The 17,308-nt window shown below is 44.3% G+C and overlaps 1 protein-coding gene across 2 annotated transcripts in view; it reads left to right on the plus strand.

Annotated features, from left to right (window-relative positions):
- Positions 1-17,308, plus strand: part of LOC119165190 (small subunit processome component 20 homolog) — a 127,143-nt gene that overhangs the window by 17,999 nt on the left and 91,836 nt on the right. For both annotated transcript variants that reach the window (XM_075871014.1, XM_075871015.1), the window contains exons 15-27: positions 921-1,127; positions 2,099-2,255; positions 3,139-3,216; positions 3,451-3,612; positions 4,537-4,687; positions 5,675-5,900; positions 11,930-12,181; positions 12,278-12,368; positions 12,708-12,793; positions 12,910-13,038; positions 13,194-13,360; positions 14,450-14,528; positions 14,985-15,180. In XM_075871014.1, coding sequence (XP_075727129.1) covers positions 921-1,127; positions 2,099-2,255; positions 3,139-3,216; positions 3,451-3,612; positions 4,537-4,687; positions 5,675-5,900; positions 11,930-12,181; positions 12,278-12,368; positions 12,708-12,793; positions 12,910-13,038; positions 13,194-13,360; positions 14,450-14,528; positions 14,985-15,180 — 1,981 coding nt within the window. The remainder of the gene's footprint in view (positions 1-920; positions 1,128-2,098; positions 2,256-3,138; positions 3,217-3,450; positions 3,613-4,536; positions 4,688-5,674; positions 5,901-11,929; positions 12,182-12,277; positions 12,369-12,707; positions 12,794-12,909; positions 13,039-13,193; positions 13,361-14,449; positions 14,529-14,984; positions 15,181-17,308) is intronic.

The raw sequence follows: 17,308 nt of genomic DNA on the forward strand, positions 1-17,308 counted from the left end.
AGCATTCCAAGCGTGCGCCGATGTGTTTAGGTAACAGCGTGACTGCTAAACAAAACAAAAGGAATGGCGCAGAAGGGATGTGACAACAGTTGCCATAAGACCTACTGTGCTTACTTGACAGTCCCCTGCAGGACCGTTCTCTTTGGGAAGATTCCTCGCAAATTTCTTTAGCTATTGCTCGTTGCATATACAGCTCAGACTTTCTGTGATTTTTGGTTCAATTCCTAATTGCGAGATGAAAGAACGAATCACTGTACGACACGGGCTCAGGTATGCCACTGTTATTTCACATGCTCGGTACGTTCCGATTTGCGAGGTGTTCTCTGGCCCGTGTCAACATTGCTATTGTTTTGGAGGGCATAGTCTTGTGGTGGCATATCAGACAAGAAAGGTTAAAACTGTGTGCATCACAAAAATGTAAATGAGGGGGCGACGGTATCTTTCGTGACAACATGCGAGCAAATGGATTGCCAGTAAAACCTCGTTACAACAACCTCGCATCTGAAACGAAAATAGCTTTGTCATATCTGAAAATTTTCTTATAAGTGTACAGTATTGATAACACTATATATGGCAACATACTTTCTCCTTTAATTTCATTGTTATCTGCATTTTGTCATAGCAAGGTTTGACTGTACTTAGTGGACTTCCAAAGTTGTTTGATGCATTTCTAAGGCAAAAGCCGTGAGGACTCTACAGTGAAATGATAAATTAGTTCAGACAGATGAATTTTACTCTGAAGACCCTGGGACAGTGCAGTTGACTGAGAAGGTTTAGGTAATTTCGTGCATGGCTCATGTCCTGCGAGAAATCTGCTCCCGATTTTATAAGTTAATGCTTCGCCATGTGTGCAGCGGGCTTTTGCCTTCAGGTGTGACAGAGCGTAACATGCTACCAAATTTTTCTTTTTCTTTTTTTAGCAATTGGGGTGACATAGCGGAGATGCAGAAAGCTGTGGACAAAACCGTCCAAAAACTCAGAGATCGTTTGCTGCAGGAAACGCTGCCTGCGTCGTCTGCTGCGCACCTCTCATTTGTTTTCCTTCACGCCCTGGCCACTGCTGCCTTGTGCAAGTTTGAAGGCGCTCTGAGCAACATCACCTGCGACGTTTTAGTCAAGATTCTCAGGTACGGAGGGGAACCTATCATTGGCCACTTTCTTCTCTAATACAGTAAACTGCCTTCTTTTAAATCCTTGGTCAGTTTGATGCAACTTACTCAATTGATTCACTAAAATCTTGTTATAATAAATTAGCATCTGGCACAAAAATAACTTTGGTATATCCTAAAATTTGTCATAGAAATATGTTATAATTATATATTTGTAATGCATATGACAAGATAATTCATTTTTACCAATAGTTCATTACATTAATCATCAATGTATTGATGCCTGTGTGTGTCTGTTCATTTGCCCATTTTTAATATGCAGCTATGTTCTTAGTGCAGTATACAGTTTTTAAAATATAAAGCATTCGTTGTACGCTTTGGAGAGCTTGATTTTTCTTAAACAGGGAGGAATGGAAATCATCACATCACAACAACCTGGAACGAGAACTGTATGTAGTATCAAAACAAGAATGGATGTTCTAAACCAATTCGAGCATAAGTTGTAGTATGATGAGCATGTCACGCTGAAATTTCATGCACCAGTGTTTACGTACCATTATGTTTGTTCAAATGAGTTTAGAATGTCTGTTCTTGTTTTACTAGATATAGTTTTCTTTCCACGTTATTATGCAGTGCTGATTTACTTTGTGACCAATTTTTTTTTTTATTTTAGAAAAATTCCTGCTTTTAAAAGGCACACAGTATGTTACATATTCTAAAAGAAAAACAAGCCCATTGTACCAGAGGAATAAATGCACACTTGGATTCAGCGCATATATATGTGCCGCTATATGTTGTAGATGGGCCATGCATATATTCTAATCACACGCTCCTCTTTCTCATGGCTTCTCAGCAAGTTTCTTCCTTCAATTTGTTTGGGTTCATGGTGTTGGGCATTGCAATCGTCTTCACTTATGCTGCACAGATGTAAACAAAAAAAAAAACAAGAAAAAAAAAATGTATCTCTTTTTGTCTTCGTTGCTCAACAGGCAATCGCCCAAAGATGTTTGCCTGCTGAAAGCAGCGGACATTGTCTTGGTCCATTCAGCCAGCCAGGAGCAAACTACGCCACAACCACAGCAGGAAGCGCTGCTGAGGTCCTTCTATGGTGTCCTCGAACGAAACCTTGCATCACCTCATGGCGTTGTACGTCTATGCTCTCTTTCTCGTTTTTGTTTGCATGTAAATTATACAGTGTGCCTGTCTTCATTGGTTGTAGCAAGGAATACACTAAAACCTCATTATAACAAAGTTGCATCTTGCAAGAAAATAAGTTCGTTATAACCGAAAATTTGTTACAAGGGTTATTTCTAACACTTATCTATTACAAGACCATTTTTTGTTTACTTCGTTATAATTGGTGTTTCGTTATGTCCATGTTTGTTATATCAAGGCTTGAGTGTATATTGCTAACACTATACCTGTCGCAAGACTATTTCTTATTTACTTCGTTATAGCCAACATTTAGTTATATCCAGGCTTGTTTTATCGAGGTTTGAGTGTAATGCAGAACCATCAATCTGTGGTTTTTCGTACTGCAGGTTTGTGAAGCGAGTGTGTTTTGCAATCTCACTTGTGGGATCATAGTGATTGTGCTTGGAGTTTGCTGTGCACTAGAAAAATGCGATTGTCTGGTAGGGTAGTGGCATTGTGTGCAGAGGACCAACCAAGCATTGAATGTGGCTCCGCCTTACGTGGCGTGTTGGCAGGAGGTGATCTTAGAAGGTAAAGCCGACCCTTACATGCTTTGTCAAAAACCCAAGGAAACTTGCTGCCTGGGCGGAAGAAGACCTTTAATCGTCAGTAGCTCCCTCAATTCGAGGGCCGTAGGATATAACTAACTGGCTGAGCTCTCTATCCTTCCGTTTTTCTTCTCTTCCTCCAGCTGTAGCTAAATATAGTAGTTTAGGGGATCCTTTAAAATGACCAATCTGTTTGTTGTACTGGTGTTCTTTGCCCATGTTCATCTTGTTTCAAAGGACATAAAGTTATAACTGATTGTGATGCTTTTTTTTTCTTTTCTTTTTAGGTGAGGCTTTTGACATTGCGGGTGTTGTCTGCGTTTAGGCCCAAGGTCACTTCGGAATCCCGCCAGAAGGACGAAAAGGCAACTACTGCTTTTCCGATATTTTAGATTGTTTCATGAAGGATGGCCTACGGGACATTATTCAATTCGTTTACCTCCTTATTTTTGCAGTACCTGTATATGAATATCTAAACAATCTTACTATAGTGTTGTGAAGCATTGGCTGGTATCTCGATATCCTAATGTTCGCTCTCATTTCAACTTTGTACCTGCCCGTGTGAATAACGCCTTATACAAAAAGTGGCATATTTCCAGCTGGGAGAATTTGCCTCGGCTTGTCACGTCTTCAATGCGTGCCTCAACGCGGAGGCCGTGTCCCTGACGGTGCAGGACTACCGGCGGAGGCTCAAGCTGCTTCAGGCGCTGAGCTCCGAGCAGCTCATAGCAGCCGGCGTTTCCCTGGGTGCTTACTCAATGGTGAGTGCTGTCTATCTTCCATTTTGCTTGTTATGAGTTACAGATTTCAGTGGTGGTGGCATAGTGCACAAAGAAACGGGGCCTTGCAAGTGTTCAGAATGCAGCCTTCAAAGATGTGCCGGACACATGCGTATTTGTATGCGCCGCTTGCCGATAATTGACGCTTTCTCGATCGTGGGCTTATCGGTGATCAGCTGTTTGGGATGCAGCAATCTGATCTTTTATTGAAGTCATTTGTTATTGCCTCATGATCGTTGCATTAACTGTTTCACGCATGACTGTTACTGTTGGCCGGGGAGGTAGAAGATTTGCGCTGCTAACAACGTGGAGGAAGGTCCCATTTTTGGCATGGAAAAAGAAAAATAGTTTGGAGGAAGCGTTGCACCGTGCGCGATGGAAAAAAAAGTAGGTCAGACGGGCTCAACGAGCCTCGCTTGCCCCCTTTTTGTCTTTAGCAGAAGGGCTGCTGACATTTTTCATGGCTATCATACATCGTTATAAGTCAGATTTGATATAATGAATTATTGGTTCTAACAAAATAACTGACCAATAGCTTTGTCGTAGATAGTGTTACAAATACTCACTTATAACAAATTTTCAGATATAACAAAGTATTTTTGTGGCAGATGTGACTGCTATAATAGGGTGTGAGTGTACTACTTTCACGTGAATTTGTGCGAGTTGGCCCTGGATGCATTGTTGTCTCTGAGGAAGAATGTCCTGGATGTGTAATTGGGGTGTACGCTTTGTCATGCTGCCTTGTTGCAGTTTCCTATGCCAAAGGTGTTTACTAATTCCTTCCGTAAAAAGATTGTAATAAGATTTTATATTTTCTCCAATTATTCCTATGTCAACTCCGAGCAACGTAACAAGATTTTTATTGTAGTCACATTCGAGCTAACTGCTTCACGCTATGCTTTTCAGGCTCCTGTCCACTACTTGCTGGGCACCCTTCTGGTCAATTTCCAGCTGCTCTGGCAACCGTGCCAGGAAATTCTCGCCAGTCATGCCACTGCTGATGGCCCTTTCTGGAGCACCCTTGTGCAGCATCTAACCACTGTGTACGACAAAATAGGTCAGTCGCAGTTTCGAACAGCAGGCATTCAGTTGACCTGGCTTGGTTTGTCCCATGCTGATAATGACTTGCACAGTAAAATCTCGTTTTTGCAAATTTCGGATTAACTTTTTTTTTCAATGAAGGAATATTTCAGAAGTCCCCTTCAGAATGCCCGTTGTTTTAATGCAAAGGTATTTAAATATGATGAATTTCAGAACACATAATGTTTCACCATTGCGTGTCAAATTAGATTGTCCTTATCCCTCAGTAACCCTGCAAAATAATAAATTATATATTGTTACGGAAAAGAAGAGACGCCGTATCGACAAGGCTAAGGATTAGATGCATTGAAAACCAACGGTAATGGCGTGATCGGTTCGCCAGCGATCGAGCGGAGACAAATCTTCGTCTTCCTCGTCAGGCATACACGCGCGTCGCTCTCTAGAATATTAATATGCTACATGTAGCAATATTATGAACCTCAACGATTACTTGTGCTATTGTAAATCAATAGGAAGAAACGGTCTCTTAATGCTGACATCCCGATGTGCGTAAAAAAGAGAGGCGCTTTGAAGAGATACCCTTACCGCAGTTGAGCTGCTTTCATCAGGGAAAAACAATGGAAGTCTTCAAATAAGTATCCACTCGTTCTGGAAGGATTTGTGTTTTTTTTTAAAACCCAGTGCATTCGGAGATGTAATGTAGGCGACTTCTTTCGTTGCATCGACAATTTATAGCATAGAATTTTCATTATCTCTCTACAATGATTTTTGAAAACAACAAACAACTTTTAACAGTTCCTTCGGAGTTGTTGTATCGAGATTTGACTGCGATGTGTCTTGCTGAGATCTTTGTACTCTTGTGCTTATCGCGCTTAGCATCGTCCCATGAAGTGCTGTTTCCCATTGGGTCATGGCATTTTACATTGCATACTAAAGGTTTGGTCTGATGTTTTTTGAGCTTGCAGGGTAACGGGCTACCTCGAAATTGTTTTTGTTCTCGCAGAAACTTCACTACCTGCCCCACCTGAAGACCAAGATGGCTTAGACAGTGTGGCCAACGAGGGACTCTCTGCTGTCTTCGGTGAAGCACTGGAGGCAGCCATGAAGTTGGAAGAGAAGCCGGACTATGTCAACCATCGCCACTTGCTCTGGAAGGCGGCCGAGCAGTTTGCTGGAGTTGCGGAGAGACGTAGCAAGGATGTCGTAGTCTTCTTTTACAGATTTTTAGAGTGAGTGGCTTCATGCTGTCTCCTGTATTTTGTGCCAGTTGTGCTGGTTTTGCTTTGGGTATGGATGAATTAATATTTATTCCAAGGAAATACAGTAGACTCTCAGTAAACGGAAATCTGTCTGTTAAGCGGAACTGCTGCATAAATGGAACAAGTGCTTCTGGCAGGATTGGTTTCGTGCTTGTATTCTGCACCTTTATTCATCTCTCAATAAATGCAACTCCCGCTAAACGGAATATATTTTCCCGGTCCCGTTAAGTTCCATTTAATGAGAGTCTACTAAACTGGTAGAGCATGAACAAGTAGTTTGCCTGTTACATTTTAGTTTCTTATCAAGATCGATGTATACAATGCTTGTAAATTGTCTTGGTAGATGCTATGTTCAACACTAATGGTGACATTCATTAGACAGATTTAGAATAATGCTCATCGCTTTCTGTGTGATAAATGCAAGCACGTTCGCAAGCCTCTTTCTTCAAGACCTTGTCTTGACGCATTTCTTCTAGTGCCTCATGCCCAAACATGTACGAGCCAGGAGAATCCATTACCTGTGATACTGTTGTTTCTACGGCATTTCATTGGTCCTATCGTTGCCGAAATGGCAGGATGACGTAAAAAATTGTGCGTGCTGTGTGCTTATAACTGACACTTCAGATGAGGTTACAGAAAGCGAAAGCTCTCTTCAGCATTTGCAGGCAGTGAATGATAACAGTGTTCGAGTCGTAACAATTTGTGCTGGGGCAGGAGCCATCCGTGCGACGAAATTTGGTAGCACTAGAGTAGACTTGATAATTCAAACTTTTTGTTTATTCAGACTAGTCATAAGTTTTTCGTTGGCCTGCTTTGTTTTCAATGTGTCTGAAAGCCACTTAATTCAGACTACCCTATTGCACAAATTTGGTTAACTATTTGGTTAACTATTTGCTTGTCCATGCCTGATAATATACCTTGCCTTTGTTGCTTATAGCTGAAATTTGTTGTTTTAAGTAACTAACAGTGACAAAACCATTTGCCTGCCTATGAAACGGCCAGATTAGCCAAACCGCATGCACCGACAGTCGCAAGCTGAGTGAGGAAAAAAAAAAAAAAATGAAATGGTCTGGTCTCTATCAATTACGTGCTGAACACTCCCTAAAGTCACTTTCGCTGCAGCATAGAGTTATCACGCGGGAAAGTGGAAATGTGAGAAGGGGCTGTTAGCTGCCACAGGATGCAGCACATTTTTGTCCCATAGGTACACACGTGTGCACCAGCTGCACCAGAACCGGCACGATCACTGACATATAAGAACTTGTCTGGCATTCATGCAGAGCTTTCTGGGCTATTTCTGTGGCCCTGACAAGCAATAAGCATCACAACACGAGTCATGTATACGCAAATTTCTGATACAGTTAAACCCCATCATAAAAAGCATGCTGTGGGCAGCAATTCCTGTCTTTTATACGAGGTGTCTCTTATAATCAGGGTGGCTCGTATGCATCTTCTTATCAACAAGTATTATACTCTTGTCACACTGGCGTCTCTTACACCTGTTTGTCTATTATATCGCTGTCCTTATAAAGGGGCTCGACTCTGAATCAAACAAAATCCTAAGGTTCACTCAATTTTGAATTACAGTGAAACCTCGTTATGACGAAGCAGGATATAACGAACTAAATGGATATAACAAAGCAATTGTAATTCCCCTTAAAATTTTTATAGATGCCCATGTATTTAAAACCTCATTCTAACGAAGTGAAAATTTCCTCACAATGGATATAATGAACCATTCTTCGTCTGCAGTGAGCATTTACTGATCATTTTGGTATACGTCAATTCAATATCTTATAGCGCGCGATGATTTACGTCTCATCACAGCTGCGGTAATTCATAATTTACGCCTTGCACTCCCCGGGGAGCCGCCTGCGGCCTGCCAACACGCTTGTGGGAGCGAGTTTCTCTTCCTCTTTTTTCCTCAGGAACTAATGGACTCGCCCGCGCAGCAACTCGCGCATGCTTCAGCCAGCCTCCCCTTTCCTGTAGAACTCGTTGACCCGCTCACGCATCTGACCTCCCCCTTTCCTTCAGTTCCGTGCAGGGGCCTCGCACACAGCCCGGGCGGTGGTGATATTGGGTTTCTTCCTTGCCGTTTGTTGTGGAAGAGCAACACCACTTCTATCAGTTTCTGTCGCTAGACATGAGATGGACAATGGCAGCGGCAAACGTAAGCGCAAAAATAAACAATCGAGCAGAAGTCTGCAATGTTAAAAGCCGTTGAGTCTGGTGTCAAGAAAAAAAAAAAAGTGGCCGAAGATTTCGGCAATGTCGCTGGGTGCCGCGAGCGACCAGGCCCTGACGTCGTCGTACGCTCTCCTTGACGCTGGCGTTGTGCCTGACTGTGACACTTTCCACATGTACGTTGCTGCCGTTGCTGACGTGGTGACAACCAAAGTTTTTTCAGATGCAGAAATTGTGCCCGCGGTGACGGACCTGCATAATGGCTGTTAGGAATGTGTCGACACCTCGAACTTAATGTTGGCGAACCTGACCTACCGACGTCCGCGCAAGCTCTGGATGCGACAGAGCTGCTGTGTTGCTTCTTTGTTGCTTACGAGGACAGACTCAAAATAGCTGCTGTAGCTGGAAAAGCTGGAAAAGAGTCGGTGAAAGTCAATAATATTAAAGATCAATTTTCTTCGATGTGATCTGCCAGCTGGTGCGCTGAATTTGGTGGTAAAAAAGTGCATTGTTCTTTATTATTTCACTATTTTTCGCCTCCTGATTACCGTTTTTCTCTGCGCGGCAGGCTGCTGTGATATTCGTTGGCGTGTACATTTTCTCTTGCTGGCTAATTGTTGTTAGAAATGGATACAGGCTATAATGAACTAATGGTTATAATGCAGTAATTACAACTACCCCTTCAACTTTGTTAAGGGGAGACGCTCCTCGAAAGCACTTTTTTTTTGTTATTCAACTTAGAGCTTCAGAAATTGGACCACTGATGCAGTTTTTCCTCCTGATTCCAAATCTGTAATCAGTTTTTACATAAGTGCAATAGTTTGGGAGTTGTGTTTCAAGTAATGGTGAAACTTAATAAGTTTTCCGGGAACTTTCGCGCATACTAAATGTTCATGCAGAGAGTTGTTCAATGGCTCCTTTTGCTCCCTATTAGCCATAGAGTGCCGATATCTAGCTAGAAATTGTGCTCCAACTTTGAAACTATGAAAAAAACATCTGTGTAGCAAACTACCCTTTTTTTTCCACTCGACCACCATTAAATTTATTAATAGATATTTACAGCTGATAGGTTGTGCTGATTCAAGTAGATATCGGCACCCTACGCACTCTCCTCAATGTGTGTGCCAAATTTCGTCGTCGTATGACCATTCTAAGTGCCCGAAACACTTCCCGCAAAAAATGCAAATTGGCCAAAATTGCGAAATGAGAAAAACGCGTTTGAAAGTTTGAAAGTCTGTATTTACAAAAATGAAAAACGCAGTAGCACGAAACTTGTGCTGAACACATACACACATGTCCAGAGGGAATATCAGTTGTCTAAAACTCTCCAGCACCGTAGGTTTTCCCTTCCCGGCTGGTGCGGCAGGACTCTTCCACCCGGGCCCTCTTGGCTGCACTGCGACGGTGTGCCCTCGCCTCAGCGGTCTGACGCACATTCATCTTGTGCATGCGCATGCTGTCTCGGCGGTCGCTGAGGGTAACCAGGGCCTCCGAAGGAAGCACCCCAAGCTCTTCCAGCACCTTTTCAAAGCTCGCGTGGCCCCGGTTGAACCACAGGACTGCAATGGCTGTGGCTGTTTCCACAGCAGTCCGGGAAGCAAACCGGGTCTTTGGACACAGCAGCCATATTTTGCTGTTCAGGGACTCGGCCGCGTTCTGTGTCTTGCCGTGGAGGCACCGGGCAAGCAGCTTCGCATCTGTGAGACGCTTGTAGATTGGGAGGACTGCCAAACCCTGGGCCTTGGTCAGGAGGGGGGTGTGGCACGGTGCAGGCTGGCCCTGCGCCTCAGCACGTCGGTGCTTGCACCACGAGTCTGGGCCTGCAGGACAGAACTTGTGACTTCCAGCACCGTCTGTTGAGCACGAGTGCAAACATGAGGCCCATATGGCAGTGTACATCTTGTGGACATTTCCCCGATTGTTCACAATGGCCACCTGAAAGTAAGTTTGAAGCTTCTGGATGGTGGTCTCCTTCAGCTTCTCCCCTCGTGGAAGTGGCGTTGGCAGCTTCCGCAGGCCGGTGCCCAGACGTTTCGCCACGTGGTTGGTGCACTCCTCTTTTTCAATTGGAGTGTCAGGGTACACGTTGGCATCACAGACCCCGTTGTAGGCCTTGCTGTCTCCATCGCTTAGGAAGATGGTGAACCGCAGGGGTGTCTCATAGTCCACAGTCCTCTGCCAAATGCGCACTGCAGCTTCGGCCTCCATGGCATGCGAAGAACAGTCGCAATTCTTCTCACAAACGGGATGATGAAACGCCTGCCATGTTTCTTCATCGCCTCCCATGTCGTTATGCAAACTGCACGCCAGGCAGAAGTTGGAAAGCACTTCATAGTCCAGGCACAAACCAGTGTCCAAGGACACTACAGTTCCCACACCATTGTGGCTTTTGTGGCCTCTTTTTTGCCATGTGCCGTCAAACATGACTGGCACGTCACTGTTACCAGCCACCTCTTTGGTGACGCTGCGTGCCCTTTGCATGTTTTCACAGACAGCCTTCACTGCCGCACTGTGAATCTTTTTGCCGATAGCATGGAAGGTCTTATGGTGCATAGGGTTTGGCAATCCAACTACTGCACAAAATCGTGAAAGTTGCTCATGCCCGATACCGACGGCACGCGCTGCAAGCACCACTTTCAGGTTCACGGCAAAGGCGTCACGCGAACTCCCGCTGTCGTAGCTTCTGCTTGCACCGCGGCCGCCATCTGACGCGACCCGCTTCGACGAGTACGCGGACGAAAGGATGCTCTCCGAGCACTCCGCATTCTCGCAGTGTAGCTCCAGAAACGCCGAAAGGCCTTTCCGCTTTTTATTCGGTGCCCGAACTGCGAGTTTACTCTCGTGACAAACGGGGCATGCCGCGCCTGCGACGACGGCCGTCAATGCACCCAACTCGCACAGCACTACGCTTTCGGCACGATCGGCATTCGGCCTGACGTCGTTTTCGAATAACGCGATCTTTTTCTGCGATGCACTCACAAAATTCACTGCAGCGTTGATCTCGTCGTCGCAGTTGCCATGGTCGACGTTGCCGTGGTCGATGTTAGGCCTACCGGCCGCTGGCCCGTCGCGGACATTTTCGTTGGCGGTGGCTTTCTTGTACGTCCTCCGCCGCTTCCCTCTGAACTTGTTCTTACTTCTGTATTTCCGATGGTCGGCAACGGCCTTTTTCGGGCTTGCCATCGCACGAAAACAGCGAAAAATAACTCCGGAAAACAGTGAAGCGAACTACGGCAAGAAAACACGGGTGCTGTCAGCCAATGGCGGCCCTGCGTTAGTGGCGCGCGGTTTGAAACGACGGGAAAAGACTGTTTTTGTTGCTTTTTTTTTAGATTTTTCGTGAACGTACGAGACTTCAAGAACCGGGATCGTGGAGAGTAAGGACAACTCTACACGAGCCAGCGGCCGCAATATGGCGGACAGCTCTCTTCGCGGCCCCGCGAGCACGCGAACAGCAGCCCGTTTTGTGTAAATTTCGTGATGCCGCGCGTCACTGCCGCTCACTCAGACGCGTTTTTCACTGACTTCTGATGCTTATTTCGCTGTGATATTTTCAGATGTCAAAATATAATGTATAAAGATGATAAAGCAACAAAAAACAGAAAAGGTGAAATTTGGAAAAAAAACGCGACTTTTCGACCCGCGTCTCCCCTTAAAACGAGGTTTGACTGTACCGGGAGGCTACTGTGTTTGTTTTTCTATTGCGATAAAACTGCCAAGTAACGTACGTGAACACAACAATAGTCTAGAACGTTAGACCAGCTTCCATGTTGTGCAATCTCATGGCCCCATTGTCCTTATGACTCTCGCAGAAAAGAGTTCTGGCCAAACATGCAAATGGCACCGCATCACGACATACGGAGGCCGGAAGACACACTCCTTTTGCCCTCCGAAGGCATGGAAGCTGAGCCGAAGAATACCGAAGAGGCAAGCGTCATCATTGTAGGTGTAGACGAGTTGCCAGAAGATGCGGAAGACGATGATGAGAATGCAGATGACAGGGAGGACGTACGAAACGACGATGTCCAGATAGTACCCATGCGAGCGCGGCTGAAGCTAGTGAGGTAACTTTTTTCTTGTGTTATACCTGAACACCTGTGATCATTCCAAATTGTTCAGTGCAAAGTTGGACGAATAAACAATTTTTTTTCCAATTCCAGGAGCCTCTGTGACCACTTAAGGCTTTTTTCCAAGTTCTCCAACCCACGAGCAGTTTCGAAGCATGAGCGCCTCTACGAAACTTTTCTCGATGTAAGTCTGTCACATTGTGCTTGATGTTTTATTGCTCTAAAAAGCAAATAAAAGGTTACAGCTAAGTTATAACTCTTCCCCTCCTCCTTCCCTTTTCTGTGGCGGTTGTTAGGATAGTAGAACAGATGACGCACGATGCACAGGTTTGTGTAATCTGCTGTGAAGAATATAAGTGGCCGTCAGGTTAGGTTTGAATGGTGAAAAATCAGGCTAATACTGTAGATTGCATTTGGTGGTGAAAAGCTTAGTGGTTCTTCACTACACCTGACTGATGCTGAAGATTGATCTGTCGGGATTCTCAAGTGAATGCAATTTTCAATGACCTTCTTCTGTCAACAGCTGCTGACGTTTAGGGATCCAGAAGTCCAGAAACTTGCTTTTGCTTGCATCGTCGCCTACGGCCAGAAGTTCCTGACTCCCTACAGGTTAACATATTCTTTTTTATTGAGTCTGTAGCATGGCCGATGGATTCTGCTTGGCCGTTATTCAACGATAGTCAGAATAACCTGGGCTTACTCTTTATTTCTTTGTTTCGGTGCAGGGAGAACTTTGAAAGGCTTCTGGACGAGGCCAGCTTTCGATCAGAAGTTGTTCTCTTCAACGTTGATGATGGCGGAGAAGGAGCAGTGCTGGCGGAGCACCGAGCTGATGTGATTCCAATCCTGATGAGGTGAGGACTGGCCCACACTACTGTATTGTTCAGTGGCATATTTTCATCGCTGCTTTTGAATTGGGGCATGCTGTATCGTCCTTGCTCCTTTTTCGCACCTCAAGGGCTTGCTGCTCTTGTGCATATATAGCAACGGTATGGTTGTCTTTGGCTAGGGTACTCTACGGCAAGATGCACATGCGCTCTGGTTCAGCGACCGGGGGCAAGACCACCTTCAGTACACGCCAGGGCACCGTGCTACGGTTCCTGGCAAGTTGCCGGGAGTCCGAACTTGGTGCATTCATTGACCTTGAGCTGGCAACCTTGAAACAGTACCTGTCCGGTAAGCCTTTCAGCGTGTGCCGGGATGACTTTGTTGGATGTGGCTTTCCAGCTTGTTTATCGCTGAAAGAAGAGACATTGATATAAGAGACAAATGAGTATAAGAAACACCAGTGTGCGTACAGTAAAATACAGGTTGATATGAAAATGCATACATTGTACCTTACTTATAAGAGACATCTCGTATAAAAGACAATGCCCGAAGCATGCCTCTTATGAAGGGCTTAGCGGTATCTGGGTTCATTACATTAAAGCTTGAATGTATATGAGAGTTTATTAAAAAAAAAGTGATCCACATGTCTTAATAGCTGCGAGCAGTGCAGGCTTACACTCTCAGGTTTACACGCACAGAATTACTCAAACCTCACTATAACAAAATTACATCCTGCACGAAAATAAGTTTATTATATCTGAAAATTCGTTGTGGGTATGTTTCCAACACTATATTCATTTCAAGACTATTTTTCATTTTCTTCGTTATAACAGGTATTTTGTTATATCCGGGCTCATTGTATCGAGGTTTAAGTGTGCACTCAAACCTCTACATAATGAACACAGGTATACCAAACTATTGGTTATAACAAAGTACATAAAATAAGTCTTGCAATAATGTTAGGAATAAACCTTTATAACGAATCTTGGGATATAACAAACTTATTTTTGTGTGAGATGCTGCTTTGTTATAATGAGGTTTGAGTGTACTTGGATGAAACGGTCGTAAAGCTGACCGCCACTGTCGCTTAATTCCTGTAGCACCAGATGCATTGTCCAGAAGTAGTAGGCTTGGCCCCAATCAGTAGCAACTCCTCCTTTTCACTTCGATTTTTTTCACGCTTATATCATAGTTTCTCCAATAAGACTGCGAATAATGTCCGCTACACCTCTCTTGACTTCATTGCCAGTTGGTTTTAATTGAGGCAGTAGCTGTGAGTGTGTGCTCCAGCGGTGCGTAGTAGCCTCATGAAGCATTGTACTCGAAAAGGGTTTAGATTGTGATGTTAAATATGGTGTGAACACAATTTATTAGCTCGATGCATTGCCTAAATGAATGCATCTGCTAGAAGGTAAAGTTATTTCTTGATTTATGCAGGTGATATCACGGACGCGGTGAACAGCATCAGGAATACATTGGATCTTTCTAAAGTGGTGCCTGTTCGTCGCCTTCATGGGTGAGACTTTTGTAGCATCCTAATTTCTCTGTGTTATTCAAACACAAGAGCAGTGCGAGGAAAGATGGAGGCTTTTCTGAACTGCGATTGTCGCTTGAGCTGGCGTTTCGACAAGTGGACCGCTTTGATGAAGTTGAATGCTCTTGTCTACTTGAGTGACTTTTTTTGTAGGATATGTCATGTTTCACTGGACTATATTATTCTGGAATTGCCACATTTTCATGATGTTAAACCATTCTACAGTTGATTGAATCATAAAGCTTGCTCAAATTGAGCAGTTGCTTTCAGCCTAAATAATACTGCTCTATCCTGACTCAACGTTTTCATTCTCATTCAATTGTGCATAAATCTTTTTTTTCTCCTTTGTTTTTTTTTTAGAAACCTGTAGTGTACAATTCCACTCTAGTCGCCTGAGTTACCTAAAAAGTCGGCGCAAAAAAATGCCACTCTGTGCAGTACGTTGGGCACGGTGGAGAACATGCTGCGGCACCTGGGTGCCCTCACACCTGGCTTGCTACCCGCACTTCTCAAGCTGCTCGTTGCCGTGGCCACCTACGCTGGAGCCATCCTCTCGCAGAAGGACCGGGTTGTGCGTGCAGTTATCGGCAACACCCGTGTCCTCAGGTCCCGGGTGATCAGCCTAGTTTCTCAGGTTAGTGCGTTGTGGGTCAGCCCTTTTTGCTCGTGCAACGGTGCCAAAACGGTGCAACACTGGAATAGCACTCTTTGGGGATGTATTCTTTTCACGCAAGGATAGTTATCGAGCTTGCTTCTGTTTTTTTGAAAAAAGATGTGCGCGCTGCTTTTCAGTCAAGATTGCTGTTGCATACCAGTAGTATGTTTACATTTTTAACTTGCAAATACTAGTTGTGCATCATCAAAGCAAGCAGATGCATGCATAAATAATTACTTATATACTAAAAAAATTATTCAGGGAATGTTGCTTGAGGAAGAAACAGTGTAATGTACATGTTGACACTGGTTTTATTCTCTTTTGGAAGTTGTAACATGCTGAATGTGTCAGGCTGTAGGCTGCGTTTTTTTTAAATAATAGAATGTGTGTGATGCCTTCTGAAAAAAGTTGTCATCATACTCATTCTACAAAGCAACAACCACCTCTATATAGGAGGTATTCATTGTGCTCCTTCTGCCACGCAGTGCCAGCAAGTGTGTTGCCTTAGCTGTGGTCGTTGATGGTCGTCGAGGGATCCAAAATGCGACAGCCTGATGTTTGACGGCACTGCACTGCGCTACGCCGTTTCCATAAAGATATCGAAAGCACGTGCTGCCGAGAGCTTTGGTTGTAATCCGACAATAAGCTGCTGTGCTGGCACTTCTTGCAGATTACGTCACTGCAACACGTCCTTGAGGGTACTGACATGAAAATTTTCAGTTGCCATTTTATTTATTTATTATTTTTGTCAAATGAAAAACCAATTTCTCAAAAGCATAGAAAACATACTGGTAAATGCGAGTGCACCCTGAAAATCTATTACAACATGAAAAAAATTACATGTTTCGGTTCCCACTGTACCCTGACGTTCTGACGTGTCATGAAAGATACAATGCGATGGGGACACAGGAAAGAAACAGGCATGGCGCTGACTTACTACCTGACTTAATAAGTCAGTGCCGTGTGTGCTCCCTTGCTGCGTCTCCGTCGGTACTTGCGCTGTGTGTCTCATAATACTTTACCAACAAGCCCCAGTTTGCTCTATTGTCTTGACACGGTTTGAGTGCCTCGTGCTTGCAGCAATATATAGTTTCTTATAAACACACTAGAGGGAACTCTGGCGCTAGTGTCTATGGGAGCTGCAATACGTGGCGCTTCAGTGAGCATGGGAATGATGGGTAGTACACGGATTTGCCTAATTTTCATACATTCGGCTCTGTTTGGCTTGGCGTGGCCTGGAGCTGCCTTGTCACGAAGTAGAAAATCTGCAAATGTTCAGCAGTTGCACTTCACCACCTTAGTCAATCTTTCAGGCTCACCATTTCAAATCGGGCCACGAAGTTCAACAGGGTTCGTTCTTTCTTTCGAAACAAAACCAAAGCCCAGCAATAAACAAAGCCACAGGTGTGCATGAAGCCCGCAAGTACGAGGACTAGGCGAATCCGTGCTCTACCCACTATTCCCATTGTGGCTGAACAATCTAGTGCCAGACTCTCTAGTTTAGTTTTAACAAACCCTATGCTGACAGCCATGGGCTTGCAGCTCGCAGATTCACAGGCAGCAATTTTGAATGCTTTTCGTGATGTGGAAGCAGCCATTTCGTGTTGTGCTTGAATCTGCACCTGATTGTCATCACAGCCAGCCACGCTGGCGCGTGGAGTCATCCAGAATTGACGTCGAAGCTAGTGTCCTGCTAGTGTCAGTGGGTGCGTTATGACTACATGTAAAACTGAAATGGCCTTCTCAGTGTTTACTGACATTCACACTTGCTCTGTATACAACCAACTTGTATGACTGAGCAAACTCTCTGCCGAAAACTGATTTAGGTACTTTTTTTTCATTAAATGTAGCACAAAAGACACACAGGAGGAGAAAGCAAACACATTGCCTTTTCTGTGTCCCTTGTGATACGTTTAATAATGAAATATTACTAACTCGCCCAGCAAAATGCCCTTCCGAAGTACTTTTTTTAATGAGAGACTCAATTCTGGGGTGCAGTTATAAGCTGTGCACGGAAAGCAGGCATTTGGCAACAGCTTTGCGTTAGTTACTTTGCTGTAACTTGCAGTTCTTTAGATTGGTGAGACGGCCACATTGTTTTTTTTTT

Source organism: Rhipicephalus microplus, chromosome 8 (genome assembly GCF_043290135.1).
Source record: "Rhipicephalus microplus isolate Deutch F79 chromosome 8, USDA_Rmic, whole genome shotgun sequence".
Lineage (NCBI taxonomy): Eukaryota > Metazoa > Arthropoda > Arachnida > Ixodida > Ixodidae > Rhipicephalus > Rhipicephalus microplus.